The sequence below is a fragment of the Amphiura filiformis genome, chromosome 10 (genome assembly GCF_039555335.1).
Source record: "Amphiura filiformis chromosome 10, Afil_fr2py, whole genome shotgun sequence".
NCBI classification, from domain to species: domain Eukaryota; kingdom Metazoa; phylum Echinodermata; class Ophiuroidea; order Amphilepidida; family Amphiuridae; genus Amphiura; species Amphiura filiformis.
Window position 1 is genome coordinate 17,247,415 of NC_092637.1, and position 25,103 is coordinate 17,272,517.

The 25,103-nt window shown below is 38.0% G+C and overlaps 1 protein-coding gene across 1 annotated transcript; it reads right to left on the bottom strand.

The window, feature by feature from the left end:
• Positions 1-134: 134 nt before the first annotated feature.
• On the bottom strand, positions 135-23,739 carry LOC140161700 (cytochrome P450 2J4-like). Its single transcript, XM_072185001.1, has 2 exons — positions 23,685-23,739; positions 135-937 (listed from the first exon to the last, which is right to left on the bottom strand). Exons 1-2 carry the CDS (start codon positions 23,737-23,739, stop codon positions 135-137), a joined length of 858 nt encoding a protein of 285 aa, XP_072041102.1.
• Between the last annotated feature and the right edge of the window lie 1,364 nt (positions 23,740-25,103).

The window sequence follows — 25,103 nt, forward strand, 5'->3', positions numbered from 1 at the left end:
AAATAGCGAACCAATATTTATTTGGAACCACACTTATTATACATGCCTTATTTGGATGAGAACGCACCAGTTAAAGACACCTCAGCTTGACCATTATTATAATTCAATTCTATATAAAGTTGTAACAACTGCCGTCATACCTGGAAAGTTGTAGTTGAACCCGCACAATGTGGAAGACAAAGGGGTACAATACTCCCAAACCGCTGGACTTCCAGTAGCGTCGCTTCTGTATATGGAAGGTTCGGTCGGTCACTTAGTTTTGGAAGACGACTGCGTCCAACCACTTTATCCAACTCTTCCTGGACTTGTCTTTGAACATCCGGGGACTTCGTCACTAAAAGAAAGGCCCAGCGTAGTGTACTTGCGACCGTCCCTGTACCGGCTGCAAAAAGCTGAACTATTAGGAACACTAAGTGTTTTTCATTAATATCAGTGTATTTGTCATCGTCTGATGCAACCTTGCATTCGTTTAAATAAACCGATAAGAAATCATTCAAATCATCGGGATTTAAATTACGACGGTGCTCATCAATGATTGGTTGGAAGATTCTCTTGTATTCACAGAGATTATTGACAATCGTTTGTTGCGTTTTTTTGAAGAAGAAACTGGAAGCAGGTAGCACATTAAGTAGAAAACTCCCACCAGAGAGTCGAGTGTTTTCTTCCAGACATTGCAAAAGCTTTTGATAAGTTGGATCGTCAAAGTTATAGCGAAACCCAAGAACTACAGAGCAAACGCTGTTAGTTACTGTGTTACTGATAGCGTTTGATGGATCGAACGATGCTCCTTCCAAATTTGTGATATATTCTATTAAATATCCGGCCTCACATAACACATGGTCTTCGTAACTTCGCTTCCCTACGCCGAATGAACGCAGTACCCCTGTTGTGAATTGGCGGAGTTCTTTCCATGATGGTCCCGAATTAAACGTAATACCTGTAAGCAAAACGTAAGGGTAAATGGTGGTATGTAAATGATGGTATGTCAAGTTGATTCTTGTGTTGATGCAATCGTCAATCATAAGAGAGGAAAAAACAAAATAATACAGAGCTAGAAGCCTATTTCAATTACTATTTCAATCGGTATAATTTGCATTCCAAATAAAGTTTAGGCCCTATGTCAAGAACATTTCATTTTGATACAGCTTGTATCATGCTGTGTAATATGGTTACAGAGATCTTTTCCTGATAGAGGTCAGGTGTTTCCATACAGGCATACTATACGGTCCACAACTTATACGAATCCAATTTCTCGCATTCCTACACCTCAATGGCAGCCATAGCTGGGTCCCCGTCGGCTCCATCTCACCAAAATGTGAAATGATGCGGCCTTGGAGGGTATTTTCTATCACCCGTGTTACAGGTAGACAAATGAATGATGACAGTTTACAACACAAAAGAATCTATCATCGAATTTTAAGCGGCTTTAATCCACCCAATTGGGCAGTCACAACACCAGTCAGGTGCTGCGGGGACCCAGTAATGGCCGACCAAATCCTGACCATGACTTGGTTCGTTGGATTCGTTTTGAAGTTCCCCTAATACTTTTTAGAATAAGTCAAAAGATATGTTACGAAATGTAATAATGTAAAATGATATGTATAGCCCTATTTGTTTTACACAAGTGGACCAATTTATAGCGTCACACGTCATTGCGTTCAGTCAAAATGGTTAATTTGTGTAAGAAAAGAGACCGTTTTAAAAGTGGCACTTGAGTCCATAGCAGTTAGGTTTTCTTTATCAAACACATGAATATAGACCTGGGCCGATATTCATAAAGCCTTGCTAAATTAGCAACCAACTAGTGCTTAGCAAGATGCTAAATCCACTAGTTGATAGCTGCGTAGCAATCAACTAATTTCTTATTCATAAAACCTTGCTAAACACTTTGCTAACTAGCTATCAACTAGAAATATTTAGCTGATAACTTATTTGGGTGTTTTGGGTGCTATGGCCTTCAACAGTTGTGTAACATCTAATACAATAGGCTTATATAATACATGTCTATTATACTTGAGCTCTGAACCACAGTCAAAATGATCAAAATGTAATGACTCATTGCTGATGGTCTTCATTGAGATTTCGTTAATAAAATTACATGTGTATTTTGTAAGCTATATAGGCCTACAAGGTTGTTACGGCAAATTAAATTAAAAAGATACTCTGAACAAGTAAAGTTCATATACATGTTAAGTCCTTGGTTTGTTGTAAAAACATACTATACATACTATATTGCTTCATCAAATAGAAAACAACATGCATCCACTTAACGCTGCTCATTTAGCTTCATGAGCAACACTGTGTAAATAATATTAGATAATTTAATAGCATATGATATATCTTGCTTGTTGTCCTGACAAAAAGCCAAGCATGATTTATCTTTATCAAATTGACATATAATTTGTTATTGAAAATAAGTCATGCATCTTTACCAAAGAGAACATTGGTAACATGTCTCCAAAATATATATTTTACGTATCAAACAATTGAACAGAATTGCTTCGATTGAACATATCTGCTTAACTAAAGATTACTTGCTATATCATAATCATTTTTCTTGTGCAAATTTGGTTAAACAATACTGGCTTAGTTCAATGTTTATTCATTCACCCTAAATTTGTTGTGTGTTTTTAAGACAGTTTCTTATGTGTAAAACACACTGAAGACCTCAGAAACAGAATATTCTGAGAACATTATTTTTCATAATTGACAACAGTTAATATCAAATTAAAACAATAAATCATGTCAAACTTAGTTCAGAATCATTAAGACTAGTTGTCAACTAGTGACTTAGCGCTGCCCCAGATCAACTCTAAGTTTTGGCAAAATTTTAGAATGTTGCTAACTCTAACTGGGTTTTATGAATAAGAATTAGCAATCAGCTAGGCTTAGCAGCTTGCTAAAGTCAATTTTAGCTGTCAACTAGGCCTAGCGTGGTTTTATGAATATCAGCCCTGGCCTACTGTATTGTTTGAGAGTTGACTCCTATGGACTCAGATGCAACTTTTAACACTGTTTAAAACAGTTTCTTTTTTGACGTTAACTTTGTGACTGAACGCAATGACTTATGTGACGCTATAATTTGGTCCATATTTTGGTCCATAAGAAATCAAAAAATTTCAAAGTGAACTTTTTGATTTCTTATGTTTCTTATTATTTTGTGAGGCAAAACTAAATAATAAAAAGCATAAGAAATCAAACAATTTCAAAGTGATAAAAAAAATTCTCACTTTTTCCTCACTGGATTTCCTATGTTTCATATCATTTTGTGATGACAAAACTGAGGGTTTTTCATTGCTTATGTTTTTTATAAAACAAAATAATGAAAAGCATAAGAAATCAACAAATTTCAAAGTGATAAAAATTGTCACTTTTTCCTAACTTTTTGATTTCTTATGTTTTGTATTATTTTGTGAGGAAAAAAGTGAGAATCTTTTTTATCACTTTAGAAATGTTTCATTTGTAATGTTTCTTATGAATTTGTGAGGAAAAAAGTGAGATTTTTTTATGACTTTAGAATCTTTTCATTTGTTATGTTTCTTATTATTTTGTGAGGCAAAAAGTGAGGATTTTTTATTACTTCACCAATTTTTTTTCATTTGTTATGTTTTTTATTATTTTGTGTGGAAAAAAGTGAGAATTTTGTCATCACTTTGGAAGTTTTTTCATTTGTTAAGTTTCTTATTTTTTTGTGATGAAAAAAGTGAGAATTCTTCATTTATGTTTTTTTATAAAACAAAATAATAAAAAGCATCAATCAAAAATTTTTCCTCACTTTTTGATTTCTTATGTTTCTTACTATTTTGTGAGGAAAAAAGTGAGAATTTTTTTTTTTTTATCACTTTAGAAATTTTTCATTTTATTAGGTTTGTTACTATTTTGTGAGGAAAAAATTGAGATTTTTTCATAATCTTGGAATCTTTTCATTTGTTATATTTCTTATTATTTTTTATTTATGTTTCTTATTATATTGTGAGGAAAAAGTGAGAATTTTTTTTCATCACAACATCCCAAATTTGTCATTTGTTATATTTCACATTATTTCGCATGAAAAAAAGATTGTAATTACTTCGGATTTTTTTCCTGTATTATGTACAATGTTGCTTTAGAGCATGGACCGAGAAATTTAATATTATTATTCCATGCCCTTATATTTTTGATTGCATTTCAGAATTTGTATTTTTCAAAGTGATGAATTAAGATGTCCAAAAAAAAAAAGTGCCAAATTTTCCCCCTAAATCGTGCCATATCTAATGATACTTAAAGCTCTTTGTTCATACTTAGGGACCGTTCACAAACACTTGTAAGGGGGGGCTGATGCAAAACAATTTTACCGCAAAATTTTTTCAGGCCCCCCCTTTACAGATCTCAAAAATTTCAGGGCCCCCCTTTTTGACATGAACATTATGGGTCAACCCCATAGAAAAGCATATAAACTCAATTTTCCCAGGAAAATTTGTGGCCATTTTTCAGGGCCCCCTTTTTGCATCAGGCCCCCCTTACAAGTGTTTGTGAACGGTCCCTTATGCTAAGGCGCTATATAAATTCCGTTTATTGTTGATTGTATACTTACAGTATAAATAAGATCTAGTAAATAATTATCATACCACACACAGCACGTCTGCACCCAATAGGCCTATCGATCAATAATCAGTGAAGATCTCGGTAAATATACTTTTGAGGTTAAGGGATCCAAAATGAGCGTTTATTGCGTTTCGACAGTATTTTTGTGGGACATGAGAGCACCTCAGACCTATCGAATTGCATTCTGAATACGAAGCATGTCTTTCTGATATCAAATAATTTTCATTTTTTAAAATCACAAGATAATACAAATTTTATGACAAATTATAAAAATTTGATATTTTTCAAATTTTGATATATAACAGTCCTCGAAGTAAATTATATAAATCTAATGATATATTCTTAAAGTGTATGTAGCAGGGAGGAAAAGCCGACGGTCAATTGAAAATTTTGACCTTTCATATTGAAGATATGGATTTTTTCCCAAAAACACCTAATTTTTTTTGGTGTTTTGGGAAAAAAAATCCATATCTTCAATACGAAAGGTCAAATTTTTCAATTGATCGTCGGCTTTTCATCCCACCTACATACACTTTAAGTATAAATCATCAGATTTATAAAGTTTACTTCAAGTACTGTTAAATATCAAAATATCAATTTTAATGATTTGCCATAAAATGTGTATTAAATTGCGAATTTCAAAAATCAAAATTATTTGATATCAGAATGACATTCTTCGTATTCAGAATGCAATTCGATATGTCTGATGTGCTCTTATGTCCCAAAATAAATACTGTCCAAACGTTCATACCCCAGCCCTTAACATTCCTTGGCTAGTTTTTAAGATGTGTACAAACCAGTGTTGCAATACAGTACACCCACATCGCATCTTGTTATAAATAGATCTTATTTATAGTAACTAGTGCACCTGCTGCTGTAATAGCCCTGTAGCTATAATAAGGGCACCATCTGCATGATAGAGATACTTTTTGACCCCAGATGATGATAGAGATACTTTTTGACCCCAGATGACCTTTGAACTCAGATGATGAAGTTTGAGCCCGATTAGACAAAGTTTGAAATCCATGACCTTTGACCTTTGACCTTGGATGACCTCCATATAATGTTTTTCATGCTCCCCCCATACCAAGGATTCCACCCACCAAGTTTGAGCCTGATCGGGCAAAGTTTGAAATTTGACCCCTCCATAATGACCTTTGACCTCCGTTGACCTCGATTTTATTTCGGGCATATATTCCCCTCGTATCAAGGATCCCACCCACCAAGTTTGAGCCCCATCGGACAAAGTTTGAAATTTGACCCCTCCGTAATGACCTTTGACCTCGGTTGACCTCAACTTTATTTCGGTCATATATTCCCCTCGTATCAAGGATTCCATCCACCAAATTTGAGCTTGATCGGACAAAGTTTGAAATTTGACCCCTCGGTAATGACCTTTGACCTCGGTTGACCTCAACTTTATTTCGGTCATATATTCCCCTCGTATCAAGGATCCCATCCACCAAATTTGAGCTTGATCGGACAAAGTTTGAAATTTGACCCCTCGGTAATGACCTTTGACCTCGGTTGACCTCGATTTTATTTCGGTCATATATTCCCCTCGTATCAAGGATCCCACCCACCAAGTTTGAGCCCGATCGGACAAATCCTGAAATTTGACCCCTCCGTAATGACCTTTGACCTCGGTTGACCTCGATTTCATTTCGGGCATATATTCCCCTCGTATCAAGGATCCCACCCACCAAGTTTGAGCCCCATCGGACAAAGTTTGAAATTTGACCCCTCCGTAATGACCTTTGACCTCGGTTGACCTCAGCTTTATTTCGGTCATATATTCCCCTCGTATCAAGGATTCCATCCACCAAATTTGAGCTTGATCGGACAAAGTTTGAAATTTGACCCCTCCGTAATGACCTTTGACCTCGGTTGACCTCGATTTCATTTCGGTCATATATTCCCCTCGTATCAAGGATCCCACCCACCAAGTTTGAGCCCGATCGGACAAAGTCTGAAATTTAACCCCTCCGAAATGACCTTTGACCTCCGTTGACCTCGATTTCATTTCGGGCATATATTCCCCTCGTATCAAGGATCCCACCCACCAAGTTTGAGCCCCATCGGACAAAGTTTGCAATTTGACCCTCCGTAATGACCTTTGACCTCGGTTGACCTCGCTTTTATTTTGGACATATATTACCGTCCTATCAAGGATCCCACCCACCAAGTTTGGGCCCGATCGGACAAAGTTTGAAATCTGTGACCTTTGACCTTGACCTCCGATGACCTTCAAAACTACCCGGTAAACAGCGCACGCCTGGTACCCATCTATGTCCGAAATATCGGAATGATGCGTCGAAGCGCGGAGAAACGCATTGCCATCGAACACACAGAGCTCATTATTTTCTTAATGCTAGTGCACCTGTAGCTTTGCAGCAATGCATTCTGGGTAGACATTACAGTGCATTTCAAATTGGGCAAACAGCCAAAAGCTGAATGAAACTTGTCCAGAGTTGCCCATTACACATCTTTGTATCCACTTGCTGCTGCTTTTGCTATCCAGTTGGGGTATTTTCCCCCTAGATGACCTTTGACCTCGAGGGGGCCCTTCGAAAACCACCCGGTTAACTTGCTTTTCCCGTCACCTATCCATATCCGAAATTTCGGCTCGATGCGTCGAAGCGCGGCGGAACGCATAGCCGGACAGACAGACAGATAGATAGATAGATACACAGATACACAGATACACAGATAGACAGATAGAGACCGCTTATTATTTTATTAGTATAGATAGCGGAAACAATCGGCTTACCTTGTCCCTCAAAATTCTCCTCAAACAACGCACTGTAAGGTCTATCAGACAAGCATGGATTTTGAAATCCCTCTTTAATAGCGTCATAACCATTAATAACAACAACTAAGGTCTGTTACGGTGTACGACATGTGCCACTTTTGCCAAAAATTGTTTTATTTTTTCCAAAATTGTTTTATTTTTTCCAAAATTGTTTTATTTTTTCCTACAGACGTTTTACTTTTTCCAACAGACGTTTTACTTTTTCCAACAGATGTTTTACTTTTTCCAACAGACGTTTTACTTTTTCCAACAGCTTTTACTTTTGCCACAAATTTCCAGATTTTTGCAAAAAAATTCCACTTACTTTTGCCACAAATTGCCACACTTTTGCCAAAAAATCCCACTTACTTTTGCCGCAAATTTCCACATTTTTGCCAAAAAATTCCACTTACTTTTGCCACAAATTTTTCACACTTTTGCCAAAAAATCCCACTTACTTTTGCCACAATTTTTCACACTTTTGCCAAAAATTCCACTTACTTTTGCCACAAATTTCCACACTTTTGCCAAAAATCCCACTTACTTTTGCAAATTTCCACATTTTTGCCAAAAATTCCACTTACTTTTACCACAAATGTTTACACTTTTGCCAAAAATTCCACTTGCTTTTGCCACAAATTTCCACATTTTTGCCAAAAAATTCCACTTACTTTTGCCACAAATTTCCACACTTTTGCCAAAAAATCCCACTTACTTTTGCCACAAATTTGCACATTTTTGCCAAAAAATACCACTTACTTTTGCCACAAATTTCCATAATTTTGCCAAAAATCCCACTTACTTTTGCCACAAATTTCCACACTTTTGCCAAAAATCCCACTTACTTTTGCCACAAATTTCCACACTTTTGCCAAAAATCCCACTCCTTTTGCCACAAATTTCCACACTTTTGCCAAAAAATCCCACTTACTTTTGCCACAAATTTCCATAATTTTGCCAAAAAATCCCACTTACTTTTGCCACAAATTTCCACACTTTTGCCAAAAAATCCCACTTACTTTTGCCACAAATTTCCACACTTTTGCCAAAAAATCCCACTTACTTTTGCCACAAATTGCCATACTTTTGCCAAAAATCCCACTTACTTTTGCCACAAATTTCCATAATTTTGCCAAAAATCCCACTTACTTTTGCCACAAATTTCCACACTTTTGCCAAAAAATCCCACTTACTTTTGCCACAAATTTCCACACTTTTGCCAAAAAATCCCACTTACTTTTACCACAAATTTCCACACTTTTGCCAAAAAATCCCACTTACTTTTGCCATAAATTTCCACACTTTTGCCAATAAATCGCACTTACTTTTGTCACAAATTTCCATACTTTTGCCAAAAATTGCACTTACTTTTGCCAAAAAAGTTGACTTACTTTTTGCCACAAATTTCTATACCAGAGACAAATCAAATCCGGGGTCAAGGTCCCACCGCGTGGCGTCAAGCTTTGATCTCATCCATCATCATTCCATGACACACGAGTATACAGACCCCATGCCTTCTCTATATGTACAAAGATCTTTGATATGTACAAGGTAGCACAAGGGCGCACACCGCCAAATCATTAGTTCCGTTAAAAACAAAATATTTTTGTCGCCACGGAGTGGCACTCATTAATATGTAGACTTTGGTCCAACAAGATTTAAGCAAAACATCTTATGATAAAACATTCCTGTGATTCGGCTGGTTGAAAGTAGGTCAAAATGTAATAAATCGAATATTGAAAACTGATATTTTTAATATTAATTTTGTCTTTTCAATGAAAAAAAAACGGGTTTGAAATAAAGTTTTTTCTATTTTTTCTAGGACTTAGTATATAAATACACAGTGGCGTAACTACGGGGGGCAGGGGGGCGCCAAATTGACCAATTTAGCATCGATTTTGCGCCCCTCCAGGCGATGAAAGTCAAAATGTTTGCATTTTAAGACAGTATTCAACTTCTAGTATAAACCAAAATTAATTAGTGATAGGCCTTATTTGTCCAAAATTGCGCAATTGTTTCAAGAATGGGGGGGGGGGGGGCATCTAAGACATTCTCGGGTGGGGGGTAGGGGCGCCAATTTTGTTTCTTGCCCCGGCGCTACCAACCCTAGATACGCCACTGTAAATACAACTATATAGCATAATTAATAACATGTAGGCATGTATCTGACAAGTTTGTACATAGACAATTGATTGGTCTATGGATTTGAACTATCTCTCTTTTGTCATGTTTGTTTTAAAATAATGCTCCTGCACTGCTCTTTTTCCCAGAGAGCCCCCAGCTTTTGGACAGCGCAGCTCCCACAGACCCCTGAATTAGACCAAAACAGCGCACTGAAAGACTCTTGATTTTAATAATATCAGCTCGCTCTAAAAGACCCCTAAGGGAACGTTCATAAATACTTTGGTAGGGGGGGCTGGAAAATTTTGATTTCGGTATGTCAAAACTTTTTTGACCCCCCCTCTGTCTGTATGTTAAACTTTTAGAACCCCCCCTCTTTATGGACTGAAAACTTTTTTGCCCCCCCTTTTGTTAACACCCAAACTTTTTTCCCCCCCCCCCCCCCGCCCCCCACACACACACATAATGAAGGTATACTAGTACTTAAAATACTCCACTCTTGTTTCCACTATAGGTAATGCTTTATTTTACTAGTACAGTGGATTAAACTTATACAGTTTCAACCTTGTTACAAATTCAAGCAAACAGATCCGCAATAAATTAATCATTTATCAGTGTCACTCTTACAGGCCTTATTAGGCCTAAATTGTCAGGACATCATAAAATATAAATAAATTGCTTTCAAATAAGGTCTCAAAAGTTATTGCATGGATGTATCAGGGGTGTATCCCCGGGGGTGTATCCAGCTTTCTTGGTGTGGGGGGATGACATTTTGCGGCACAGACGAAAAACAATTGCAGTTGCTTTACATATATACCGGAGCTTTTAAAAAAATGCTTTACTGCGCGGGTAAAGTGCAAAAATTTTGTATTTTACTCTATTTACGCCTATGATCGGGATGAAAAGAGCTTTATTAGATAATGTGCGCGCGTAGCGCGCACAAATTTGTATTTAACTTTTGGACCCCCCTTTATGGGTGTCAAAACTTTCTTGACCCCCCTTTTGGAAGGTCAAAACTTTTTGACCCCCTACAATTTTCCAGCCCCCCCCCACCAAGGTATTTATGAACGTTCCCTACGGGACTGTGCAATAATTATATATGAGCCCTGCGGGGAGGGTAAATTGGGGGGGGCAAGACATTTTTGACGAGCCAAAAGGGGTGGGCAAGCAATTTTTGGCAAGCCGAGAGGGGGGCAAGTGATTTTTGGCACACATGGCGCCATTTAAATAAAACGCTCTAAAAGGCATAGGAAAACCGTATGGAGACGCTTAAATATGCAAATTTTCCTGCCCGCTGCGCTCGCAACATGTATATAGAACATTTAAGCCTTAAGGTTTGCAAATTGGCATCCCAAAAATTTGGCATGAGTCGTTTGGAAATTTTACCCCCCCCCCGGGCTCATAATTATTGCACAGCCCCTAAATTGCTCATTCCGCATATTTCTTTTTTTCAGACGATTTTCAACCAGAAAACCAAGAAAGACCCTTGATTTTAACCGTTCGCAGCTCCCAAAGATCCCTCATTCCGACATACAATCAGCCTCCAAAGACCCACCACTCAAATTTGCGGGGGAGCATAACCACCAAAATGTATGGTATGCACCTCCCCCGTAATGCTCCTGCATGCAAATGTAGAAATCAAATTGTAAACTACACATTGCGAATAATATATTACAACTAAATAAAAGGTTATGATTCTAATGCGAGCCATATTTGTTTCAGTTTTAAACTAAAAATGTCAGTTTACTTCTCAATAAAATTATTAATGGAGTGTTCAGAAATACTTTGTGGGGGGGGGGCTGGTAAAAAGGGAGGGGGGCCAAAAAGTTTTGGACCTTAAAAGAGGGGGGACCAAAAAGTTTTAGGTGGTAGGAAAGGAGGGGGGCCAAAAAGGTTTTCCTCTTCAAAACCCAAAATTTGCGCGAGCTTCGCGCGCACTGAGAGCCTCTATATCACTTTTAACATGGGCAAGTTTTAGTTTTCAGTGCTTAGTGTACACATATCTATTAATTAATATAACAATAAAGATGATCAGCAACATCTGGATTGGTCTAAGAAATACTGACACTTTTTATCATAGAATTTTATAGCTCTTCAAAGTAGGCTACAAGTATGATTATGTACCAATCTGATCAAAATACAACTAAATCAAGAAAATATTGCAAATAAATTTCTTTGCACGTAAACTGCACACTTCAGTTTACTATTTCTCATTGCAAAATTATCTTGTACACATAGGCCCATGGGTAGATTTACCATAAGGCAGAGTGGGCCCAGGTCTTTGGGGGCCAAAACTGATACCTGTGTACATTTGCGTGACCAAATTAATCTCATATTTGACCATTTTTAGCTTCACTATGGCCAATTTTTTTGCGCGGTTCGCGCGCATTTGTACTATCATAATAGCCACGGATCCAAATTATGCTGATGTGCCTATGAACCTCGAAATAAATCCTCTATTTCATTTATCCCTGTAAAATCAGATAAACACCCTGATTTGGGACAAATCTAAATTAAGTATAAAATGAAAATTTCCTTGTGCTTGTATTTCATGCGCAATTGTCCCACCGGGAATGTTTCAAACATTTGCCTCCCTCAATGACATGTGACCCAGATATCACACCACTGGAAACAACACTATTAAGTATGTTTGTTATACGATAATGGGGGGGGGTCAAAAAGTTTTGTCTGTCAAAAGAGGGGGTCAAAAAGTTTAGCAGTCCATCGAGGGGGGGGGGGGCAAAAAAGTTTTCGAGCGAAAAATTTGAGGAAGACCAGCCCCCCCCCTACCAAAGTATTAATGAACACTCCCTAATACTAGAACATTGGTAAAAGACAGAAAATAAAATAAACATTCCTTTAAAAAGGAATGGGGCACCCAATGGGAGCTTTGATGTGATGTGCTGCAATCTGGGTGGGAGCACTCCCACTTTGGAGGTAACGCGTATGTAGGGCTGTTAAGACCCCCTTTTTCACCATCGTTGTCACCCAAAGACCCAATATTGTTCCTTTAGATCTGTCACCCAAAGACCTAAACCTATATTATTTTCCATCTGAACAGCAACGAGTCTCGTCTATCACTGATTTTGTTAATTCTTTTGAAATAACAAAGCCATTTGAAATCATTTAGAACTATAAATTCAATTTTAGAGGCTTCTTTAGGCTCTCACACAAAGTCCCCATTAAAAAAGTCATATTCTCACCCGGATCTACTCTCTCAGGCAAATGACCCCATATTTTGTACTGTAAAGACCCCCTTTTTTCACCATCGCTGTCACCCAAAGACCCCAATACCAGCACACGCTGTCACCCAAAGACCCCATATTGTTCCTTTAGATCTGTCACCAAAGACCTAGACCCATATATTTCCATCTGGACACAACACAACAAATGTCAATTGCAACTACCGCACTAGATTTTCCAGGGGTAAGAGACCATCAGCATCCTTTTGTTGTTGTTGTTGTTTTTTAAATAAGAAATCATGTTTATCGATGGAATTCACGCTCCTTGATCGACAAAGCAGCTTTTTTAGATCAATGCCACATCAAATCATGCCGCTCATCACCTGGATCATACTCTGCGATCGTAAAAGCACCATCTCTTAAAGCCTTAATGTACGATCTTTTTAAATTTTTAGATTTTTCTTTTTTCTTTCAAAATGATATTATGCAATCATTATGAAGTTCCCAATACATTTGGATGCGAAAAACATGGGAATTTGCAAAGAAACAACATAAACTTCACCTCTATCACTCGAAATATCTCGCCGCACTTTTTGGATGAGGACGGCGAGTGCGGCCTGCGGCCTCAGAGCTAGTCTCCTACGCAGCCAGTTTGGTTACGCTCCCTCCACACGTGTGGATCTTGTCACGGAGTTTGAGCCCCGTGCCCCGTACAGATATCCAGAAAATGCATTTCCAAAATTTGACCTCTGCATGACCTTTGACCTGACCCCTGCAAAATGTTCCCCTGGTTAAGAAATTGGTTGTCACTGAGTTTGAGCAGATATCCAGAAAATGAAATTCTAAGATTTGACCCAGATAACCTTTGACCTGAGCCTTGCAAAGTGTTCCAAAATGTTCCCCTGATCATTAAGTTTATTGTCACCAAGTTTGAATCCCGTACCCCTTACAGATGTCCAGGAAATGCATATCTACTATTTGACCTCTGCATGACCTTTGACCTGACCCCTACAAAATGTTCCCCTGGTCATAAGATTTGTTGTCACCGAGTTTGATCCCCATACCCTTACAGATGTCCAGATAATGCAATTGTAATATTTTACCCCCTTAATGACCTTTGACCCCAATTGCATGTACTAGGCAATATAGGCACTTTGAAAGCCGATTCATATGTGCAAGTGACGTCATTTTGCTATGTAATATGTGGCAGAAGAAGCATTTTTGAAGGTATTTGAAGGTATATCAGAAATGCCCCTTTAATAATCTATAACCCCAATTATGTTTACACCCTATGGGCACTGGACAGGCGATACATATGTGCAAGTTACATAATAGTGCATAAAGAGTTCATTTGTTTTCCAGCGGAAGAACAAACCGACCGAAAACAGATCCTAGCAGCTGGGGTGTACTCCCCCCAGCTAGGCAACAAGGCAAGTTGTGTTTTTTATTTCTAAGCTGAGCATACTCCTTAAAGCAATAATGTGTGATTTGCATAAGGAATAGATTTTTATTTAAATGTTTGTTTTCACTGATCACATTATCCCCTTTTAATTTCGAGCCAAACAAATGAGGTATAACGAAGAAAATTGCGATTTCATTCCAACGCCTACAATGCGTGTACTAAGCTCGCTGATCGTATTACATGTAACTCCGGGGGGGGGGGGGGGTCACTACCGCGATAATAAAAACGCGTGAAAGGGTAGTTTTTCGTGGATAGGCACGATACGCGCGTATCGTGTTTAGGGTGTCAAAAACATGAAATATTTGTTTGTTTGTTTGTTTGTTTACCCAGGTTGGTCCGTGAGGGACACATGCTAATCCATGGAAAACCATGGACCGTTCCAAGCTCATACAAATGCACAAGCCTGGATAGCCAGTGTAGGCTAATAATATACATGCTGGCCTAGATAGCTTTGATAAACAAAGCAAGAAATGGAAGAAAATAGCTAGGAAAAAGAGAGAAGGCCACTCCCAAACACAATAGTACAGTTTTACTCTCAGCCCCTACTTGGGAAAAAAGGGTAGCAAAATTGCAGATGCTAATGCGCGGAAATAAAATTTAGGGTATGAAATTTGATGCAAGGAATAAAATCCCTGTTTAGGGTGTGAAAACACCTGTTTAGGGTAACGTTTTAGCGAAATCCTTGTTTAGGTTGCTTTTCAAAAGTTGATTATCGCGGATGGTGTACAGACCACAATGGGAGTGCCCCCCGGATGTAACTGCACGGAGCATCGCGCTCGACGTGTGTACATACAAGCTGACATCCACGGTACATGTTAGAAAGCACACGATCGTTGAACTCTTAATAAAACCGGGTCGACCCGGTTTTAATACAAAAATTTAAATTTTACTGTTATTAAAGCACTTCAGGCTTAGTCTATTACGTGGTATTTTAGTATACCACTGGGCATTATAATATTGTGCAAAAGTAGAAATCCGAGTAAAATTGAGGGCGTCACTGTGAAGCAGCAAAACAGTTGCGAAGTAATTCTAGCAAGACCGAAATTAGAAGCTTTTTGCAAAGTCAAGCCAAATAAGGGGCCCGCAAAAAAAGGCAGAAAACTTTGGAGTTATAAATTAGCGAGTTGACACAAAATACTAAGATAGGAGTTAAGGCCTTCTCAGTAAGACAAAAAACATTTTTGAAGTGATCGTAGACAAAATACAATCACAGCATCACCATCTGCTGAAGATGCTAGTCGAACTAGTGAAAACGTTCCAGGTGAGCGAAAAATAGTGTAGTGTTGAAGTTAAACTCTTTAATTATTTTTGAAGTATTTTGGGCCTTTCTGTGGACTTACAATCAAAAGGAGAATCATGTTATAGCATAATAATTTGAGATATATATATATGAACTTGGTTCCCAAACACAATTTTTGGAAAAAAAAAAAGTAGGCCCTCGGATTGAAAAATGACCAGAAACGGGTTTTCAGGAAAAACGGTGATGGTGTTGTTTAAACGCCCGTCGAAATTGAATCGAAAGACTACCCGTTTACTAAACATATATGTTACATTTTCTTCGATTTGTAATCGATTAGTGATATTTTTATATTCAATTTGCAATGAAACAACAGTGTGGGCCAACAAACCAAAAAGTTTTTTATTATTATTATTATATTTTGTTTAATTTTACTGTGTTTTTATAACATCAGGTTTTTTTTTCAAGTGTACTATGTACAGTTCATGTTGTAAATGAGGCTACAAATCTCTTCACGTGCTATAATTTCACCCAATGGTTCAGTGATGCTGATTTTTTTTATAATAGGCCTACTTTTCTTTTTTATACTAAAATGTAAGAATGGGTGGGGTGGGGTTGGAGATGGAGGGGGTAGCAGAATGTGCAGCCAAACCGAAGAAGGTCCAAATCGATATTTTATCTCTCTATCCCATAAAGGAGCATAATGTACCTGTTGGTTTATAGAAAGTAAAAAACTGTAATTGGTTCATTAGTACAAAGCAGTAAGGGGCTGCTGTGCAATAATTATGTGTACCCCTGGGGTGGTAAATTCTTAATATTTTCTGCCAAAATCGCTTGCCCTGTCCTGTCACCCCCCCATGGCTGTGCCAAAATCTTTGCCCCAACCCCCTTTTTCCCCGTTTCCTGAAAACCCGTATCTTGGTCTTTTTTCAATCTGAGGGCCTACTTTATTTTCAAAAATTGTGTTATATATACAATTTTTTTGGGAACCAAGTTCATGTACCGGTACAGGTCTCAAACTATTATTTATGCTATAACATGATTCTCCTTTTGATTTAAGGGGCTGTGCAATAATTATGAGCCCAGGGGGAGGGTAAAATTGAGAGGGGGAACATTTTTGGCGAGCTGAAAGGGGGGGGGCAAGCAATTTTTGGCACGCATTCATGGGGTGCGTTTTAAATAAAACGCTCTAAAAAGGCTTCGGGAAACAGTACGGAAACGCTTTAATATGCAAACTTTCCTGCTCGCTGCGCTCACAACATATATCTAGATCATATAAGGTTTGCAAATTGGGATCCCAAAAATTTGCATTTTGCAAAAATATAGCACATCCCCTTACAAGTCCACAAAAAGGCCCAAAATACCTCAAACAAGAACTGTCTTTAAAAAAAACATTGCCACGGATGAACATGTTTCACAATTTTGCATTGATACAAATACAAATGTACTCTTAAAATGTGTGCTAAAATATCTAATTCAGAATTGTAACAAAAAGCTTAATGGATATGATCCAAGTATATAAGTGTCCCAACAATCAATATTCAGTTGACCTCAAACCTTGAAAATTTCCCCCTGAAAGATGATAACACCCACCAAGTTTCATTACCGTCCAACAATGGAACAGCAGACCTCAGATGACCTTGACATTAATTGTGATCACATCCACACCACCTTTTCTTGAAAATGTTCAATTGACTACATATGGCCTTGACATGACTTTAAATTGTGGGCGCTCAAGTGTGATCACACCAAGCAAAGTTTCAGGACAATCTATGACATTTTTCTCGCTTACATCTATCATGTTTCATGACAATCCAAAAGACCACCAATAATGGGACATGCACCCTTGAACAACTAACCAAATATTAACTCCTATATCTTAAAAAAATTCTGTCAACTCGTTTATTTTAAATCCAAACTTTTCTGTCTTTTACCAATGTTTAATAGTAATATCAAGAAGTAAAGTGCGCCTTTTTTAGTTTTAATATAAATAGTTAAAACAGAAAAATAAATATGGTTCGCATTAGAATAATGACCTTTTATTTAGTAATATATTATTCGCAATGTGTAGTTTACAATAATTTGATTTCTACATTTGCATGCAGGAGCATTAGGGGGTGTTGCACATTATACATTTTGGTGGTTATGCTCCCCCGGAATTTTGAATGGTGGGTCTTTGGGAGCTGATGGCATGCCGGAAAAGAGGGATCTTTGGGAGCTGCGAACGATCAAAATCAAGGGTCTTCATTTTTTCATTGAACAGACAAAATTATTGTTTAAAATATTATTTAGTTCAATTTATTACATTTTGAACTACTTTAAACCAGCCGAATCACATGACTGTTCTATCAAAGTCATGAGGCCTAGTAAAACTGTTTATCTCTCATGGTAGCCCCCATGTCACAAGGGAAAACGCGGTAAAATGAGAAAAATCGCTCAAAAAAGCTAAAATCGCCAAAATTTCCCACAAATTCTGCTAAGTAAGCTTAAAATGTTCAAAATAGTGGAAAAAGAGGAGAGATTCTGCAAATAATGTGCAAATAATGTGCGATTTACCGCGTTTTCCCTTGTGACATGGGGGCTTCTTACTTGCAGATGATTTTACATGCAGAACTCAAACAGGTGATTAAACCATTGGGCTATTCCAGTTAAAATCCATACACCCCTATGGAAGACATGCCTTAATCCTCCACACAGGGAGTGTGAATTTCAAATGAAGTTACCTGAATAGGCGATTCCATTTGATATCTACACCCCTGTGTGCGCGATTGAGGTCACAAAAGCTACAAAAGAAGAAATGTTGGGCTATTCCATTTGAATTCCATACTCCCCACCCGGCAAAGACATCTTCCACACAGGGAGTGTGAATATCAAATGGAGTTGCCTGAATTTGATATCCACACTCCTCCGTGCAAGATTGACGTCATGAACTCCATCTAGAGGGTGTAAGGATTTTAACTGGAACAGCCCATTGGCTGCATTTCACACATCGGACATATGCAGGTAAGGTGCTGTATGTATCATTGTGTAAGCACATTGTGTACTTTGGAACTGTGCAGCAAATTTGATTTAAATTTCCCGCCTTTTTTTTTTTTTTTTTTTTTTTTTTTTTAAGTCAAAGTCCGCAAGTAATATGTGCGTTCTCGAAAAGAAACTTTAATGTGCGATCAATTCTATTTTTTTGACGACAGAGGAAAAAAGCACTTGAAATTCCGGAAAAAATCATTTAAAGTTTGAATTCTCCCATTGAACCCTGTGGTAAAGCCACATTTTGGAACTCAAATTGGCCAATATCCTGTATATTGACTGCCTTCAAATTGCAGGGGTTGAAAGTATGGGCAATTTCAAACATTTTATTTTTTTGGACCCCCCCACCCACCCACAATGCATTTTTTTTTCCCTTCAAAAATTTGGTGTAAGGCGGGTGATATAGCCCCCATGTCACAAGGGAAAACGCGGTAAATGAGAAAAATCGCTCAAAAAAGCTAAAATCGCCAAAATTTCCCACAAATTCTGCTAATAAGTAAGCTTAAAATGTTCAAAATAGTGGAAAAAGAGGAGAGATTCTGCAAATAATGTGCAAATAATGTGCGATTTACCTCGTTTTCCCTTGTGACATGGGGGCTCATGGTCATCATATGCATTCTAGCACAGTGGTTGATAAACTCACTAGTCGGTGAATCCCATGGCCTTGAGTGCATGCATGCAGTTAAATAGAACTCAGGGCGAAGCACAGGCACAAACATATGAGCCAAGCTTGTCAACTATTAAGGGGTGTGCAATAATTATGTGTACCCCCAGGGTGGTGAATTCTCAAAGTGGTCTGCCAAAAATTGCTTGCCCCCCCCTTTGCCAGTGCCAAATTATCCCTGACCCCCCCCCCCCTTTTTGACGTACCAAAAAACCTTTGCAGCCCTCCCTTTTTGACGTGCCAATAAATCTTTGCCCCCACCCCCCTTACACACTAAGATTTTTGGGAACCCGAATTGTGACCCTTAAATTGTCTTAGCATATAATGCGGGTTCAGCGAACAGGAAATTTTGCACATTCGAACTTGTTCCTAATGTTTTCCTACACCCTTTTAGTAATATAATGGTGCCCAAAATATCTGTGCCAAAAATCGCTTGCCCCCCCCTCTTTCTACCAGTCAAAAATTGCTTGACCCCCTTTCGACCTGCCCAAAAATGTTTGCCCCCCTCCCCCTTTTGCCTGCCAAGAAAATCTTTGCCCCCCTTATAATTCACCACCCCGAGGTACACATAATTTAATATTGCACCACCCCTAACATGACTAAGTCAACTTAATGCATACCGGTATGCAAATAGAGCAAATTCCCATGCCAACCTGACAATAAGCATTATGAACCTAAATTAGACATAAATTCCGCCAACATTGGGTGTGTATGAATAAAGCAATAAGAGACCCACATAGCACCCAAGCGCAATGGCGGATCCAGAGCAGTCAGTCAGAGGGGGGGGCAATTTTCGAAAGAAAATGAAAGTAATGGGCGCGAAGTGGCCATCCCTGAGCGCTTGCGCAACGGAGGGGGGGGTGTCTGAAGTTATAAACTTTTCGAAAATGAAGATCCAATTGAAGCCATTATGGTGGACTATTTTGTCACTATTAATGTGTAAAATTGTATGTTTGAAAAGGCCGAAAATTTGCGAAATGACGGCCCAATTGAAGCCATTTCGTGGACAAGTTTTGACCTTTATAAATTACCCGTTATTGCTTTAGATGTAAACATAAAGTTGCGCACGCAGGGGGTGTCTGGGGGGGGTATGTGAGAAACTTTTGCAAAATGAAGACCTAATGGAAGCCATTTGGGGGACCATTTTGGCACTATTATTGTGTAAAATTTTAGTTTGAAAAAAGCCGAAAATATCAGTTGCGAAATGACAGGCCAATTGAAGGCACTTTTTTTTTTTATGAATTATTGGTTTAAACATCAAATGGTGGGTGTTAAATACAGACACGAAAACGGGCACTTGTTTGTATACACAGGGGTGTCTGATGGGGATATTCCCACTCAGGTTTGAAAAAATTTTAAATGAAGGTCCAATTATTGAAGCCATTTAGTGCATCGTTTTTACACTTTATATCATTGCTTTTTGAAACAAAAAAGGGCCCGAACTCAATTTGTAAAATTTTAAATGTTACACTGACACTTTATAGGCCTATGCATGGATCGATGTTGAATTGAAGTCAGCACGGAGTCCGTCTTAATAGGCCTTTGGTGACAAAATGTGACGGGCCCTACATATCGGCGGGCCCGTCTTAATTTTCACATGCTTTTGGGCAGAGAACCCGCCTTCAAGCAAAATAATCACAGACCTATATAGATTGACCCGACTGCGATTTAGGCATGGGTCTACTATACGTGCAATTTAACATTTTCCTTTCTCCCGTTTCTCCCTTTCTCTCCTTTTTTCGCCTTTTTTCCCTCTTTCTCTTCTCTTCTCTTCTCTTCTCTCCTTTCCTCTTTCCTCTTTTTTTTGGGGGAGGAGGATAGGGGCAGGCACGCGGCCCCTGAATCCGCACCTGCCCAAGTGGTCTCTTATTAAACATGTTAAAGTGCAAATTCCATATGAGCGCCATGCCACTCCATGACGACAATTTTTTAACGGAACTCATGATTTGGCTGTGTGCGCCCTTGTGTTTCATAGAGGCATGGGGTCTGTATAGCGTGTCATGGAATGATGATGGGTACTAAAGATCAAAGCCTTGACGCCATGCAGTGAGACCTTGACCCCGGATTTGATTTTTCTCTGGTATAGAAATTTGTGGCAAAAGTAAGTGAAATGTGTTAGTAAAAGTATAGAAATTTTTGGCAAAAGTAAGTGCAACTTTTGGGCAAAAGTATGGAAATTTGTGGCAAAAATAAGTGGGATTTTTGGGCAAAAGTGTGGAAATTTGTGACAAAAGTATGTAGGATTTTTTGGGAAAAGTATGGAAAATTTTGGCAAAAGTAAGTGGGATTTTTTGGCAAAAGTGTGGAAATTTGTGGCAAAAGTGTGGAAATTTGTGGCAAAAGTAAGTGGGATTTTTTGGCAAAAATGTGGAAATTTGTGGCAAAAGTAAGTGGGATTTTTTGGCAAAAATGTGGAAATTTGTGGCAAAAGTAAGTGGGATTTTTTGGCAAAAATGTGGAATTTTGTGGCAAAAGTAAGTGGGATTTTTTGGCAAAAATGTGGAATTTTGTGCCAAAAGTAAGTGGGATTTTTGGCAAAAATGTGAATTTTGTGGCAAAAGTAAGTGGGATTTTTGGCAAAATGTGGAATTTTGTGGCAAAAAGTAAGTGGGATTTTTTTGGCAAAAATGTAGAATTTTGTGGCAAAAGTAAGTGGGATTTTTGGCAAAAATGTGGAAATTTGTGGCAAAAGTAAGTTGGATTTTTTGGCAAAAATGTGAAATTTTGTGGCAAAAGTAAGTGGGATATTTTGGCAAAAATTTGGAATTTTGTGGCAAAAGTAAGTGGGATTTTTGGCAAAAATGTGGAAATTTTGGCAAAAGTAAGTGGGATTTTTGGCAAAAGTGTGAAAAATTGTGGCAAAAGTAAGTGGGATTTTTGGCAAAAATGTGGAATTTTGTGGCAAAAGTAAGTGGAATTTTTTGTGAAAAATTGTGGCAAAAGTGTGAAAAAATTTTGTGGCAAAAGTAAGTGGGATTTTTTGGCAAAAGTGTGGAAAATTGTGGCAAAAGTAAGTGGGATTTTTTGGCAAAAGTGTGAAAAATTGTGGCAAAAGTAAGTGGGATTTTTTGGCAAAAGTGTGGAAAATTGTGGCAAAAATTAAAAACTGTTGGAAAAAGTAAAACGTCTGTTGGAAAAAGTAAAACGTCTGTTGGAAAAAGTAAAACGTCTGTTGGAAAAAGTTAAACGTCTGTTGGAAAAAATAAAACAATTTTGGAAAAAGTAAAACAATTTTGGAAAAAATAAAACAATTTTTGGAAAAAGTGGCACATGTGCCACTTTTTTCAAAAATTGTTTTATTTTTTCCAAAAATTGTTTTATTTTTTCCAAAATTGTTTTATTTTTTCCAAAATTGTTTTATTTTTTCCAAAATTGTTTTATTTTTTCCAAAATTGTTTTATTTTTTCCAAAAATTGTTTTACTTTTTCCAACAGACGTTTTACTTTTTCTAACAGTTTTTACTTTTGCCAAAAAATCCCACTTACTTTTGCCACAATTTTTCACACTTTTGCCAAAAAATCCCACTTTCTTTTGCCACAAATTTCCACATTTTTGCCAAAAAATTACACTTACTTTTGCCACAAATTTCCACATTTTGCCAAAAAATTACACTTAATTTCCACATTTTTGCCAAAAAATTACACTTAATTTTGCCACAAATTTCCACATTTTTGCCAAAAAATTACACTAACTTTTGCCACAAATTTCCACATTTTTGCCACAAAATCCCACTTACTTTTGCCACAAAATTCCACATTTTTGCCAAAAATTCCACTTAATTTTGCCACAAAATTCCACATTTTTGCCAAAAAATTCCACTTAATTTTGCCACAAAATTCCACATTTTGCCAAAAAAATCCCACTTACTTTTGCCACAAAATTCCACATTTTTGCCACAAAATCCCACTTACTTTTGCCACAAAATTCCACATTTTTGCCAAAAAATCCCACTTACTTTTGCCACAAAATTCCACATTTTTGCCAAAAAATCCCACTTACTTTTGCCACAAAATTCCACATTTTTGCCAAAAAATCCCACTTACTTTTGCCACAAAATTCCACATTTTTGCCAAAAAATCCTACTTACTTTTGCCACAAAAATACTTACCACTTAATTTTGCCACAAAATTCCACATTTTTGCCAAAAAATCCCACTTACTTTTGCCACAAAATTCCACATTTTTGCCAAAAAATCCCACTTACTTTTGCCACAAAATTCCACATTTTTGCCAAAAAATTCCACTTAATTTTGCCACAAAATTCCACATTTTTGCCAAAAAATCCCACTTACTTTTGCCACAAAATTCCACATTTTTGCCAACAAATTCCACTTACTTTTGCCACAAAATTCCACATTTTTGCCAAAAATCCCACTTACTTTTGCCACAAAATTCCACATTTTTGCCAAAAAATCCCACTTACTTTTGCCACAAATTTCCACATTTTTGCCAAAAAATCCCACTTACTTTTGCCACAAATTTCCACACTTTTGCCAAATAATCCTATTTACTTTTGCCACAAATTTCCACACTTTTGCCAGTGAAGTATTCAAATCTGGGGGTCAAGGTTAAGGCCTTGATATCACCCCCAATAGCCATGCATAGACCATACACTACCTGTATGATACCAGGCTGCACTGCCACGACGAGCAGCTGGCTTCTGGCCTCTCATGGTCAATGATGGTACACCCCGGGTGGTGCAGTGTTTAATTTTTATTCCAGTTCAGAGCTATGGACGCGTTTGTTCAAGATTTGGTCGAGCGTTTGAAACCAGTGACACTAATATTGAAATACGTGGAACGTCGTTATGGGGACAAACTGAGGTAGGTGTTAATTCGCATTGTTTTGCAGTGTTCACGAGTAGGTAAGCATGGCACTGAAGCGGTGCAGTGTCGAGTAAAGAACCCCGAACATGACAGTGATCGGCTACTATCAGGATGCTCCGCGCTCCGGTCCATAGGTCATGCATGTACCGGTACTGATGTTGATGCGCCTGATTAAATCATAGACTCACGGTATGCATCATGCATATTATAGCCAGTTTGTCAGAATTTATCATGTACTTCATACTATAATTAATTCCCTCGACTTCATAGTCACTTTAAAATAATCATGCCCCGGCCCCCAAGGCCCTGACACCGGCACAGCCGCGATTATTTTTTTCGTAGGCTACATCATTTTTGTAAATTTTGATTTTTTCCGTTTTTCATAATCAAACACGGAATTACCCAAAACTAACTGAAAAAATAATATTTTCTGAAAAATCAATTGATTTTACACGTATGATGTACGAAAAAATTAATCGCGCCCGGGCAGCCTTAAAACAAAAGGCAGCCTGCCTTCTGCCTGACACATGCTTTAACATTACTTTAACATGTTATGCCGCCCTCTATTTAAAGGTGATTATTGGTATGGCGTGCATTCGGTGGGGGGGGGCACTCAACTAAAATTTTGGTAGGGGTGTGCGGCACGGAGCGCCGAACATTGGGAACTAAGAACTACATTTGGGTCAAAACAGGGGCTTGATGAACTGAAATTTCAACATATTTGTGTGGCCCTGTGAACTAAAATCGGCCAAATAATAGGCTTTTGAGCTAAAAATTTTCCAAATTGTCAAGCTAAAGAGCTACAATGAACTGGAGTATTATTGCAAATGTGGGGCTTGAAAAAGGGACCCTTGACCGCCGCACATACCCGTGTTACCTTTACATGTGAGTGCCCCCCCCCCCCGCAGTGTCATCGACCCTATATCTTCATGGTAGAAATCGCCATGGTAGGTTGAATCCACAGCCACGATTGGCCATTTGGTTCAGACCTTTGAAGCTCTTTGAGACGAATAATTAGTCGAGGGACATAACTAAGGCTACTCACAATAGCCGGGTATTGATCTTGGTTGTGCGTGAATAAGCTTGTATACCCCATTGAGGTCAATGGTCATCGACTTTTATACTGCCTAGTAGTGAGTGCAGCTGTACTACACGCTGTAGCCATACTGGACCAACGCAATATAAAATTAGATTTTGGTTAGATTTTGAG

Excerpts from the sequence above, each read along its gene's own strand:
- LOC140161700 (XM_072185001.1), bottom strand. The coding sequence starts at position 23,739 with ATGAGAGGCCAGAAGCCAGCTGCTCGTCGTGGCAGTGCAGCCTGGTAT. Across the intron at positions 938-23,684 it reads TGCAGCCTGGTATCATACAG|GTATTACGTTTAATTCGGGA; the intron begins GTAGTGTATGGT and ends TTTTGCTTACAG.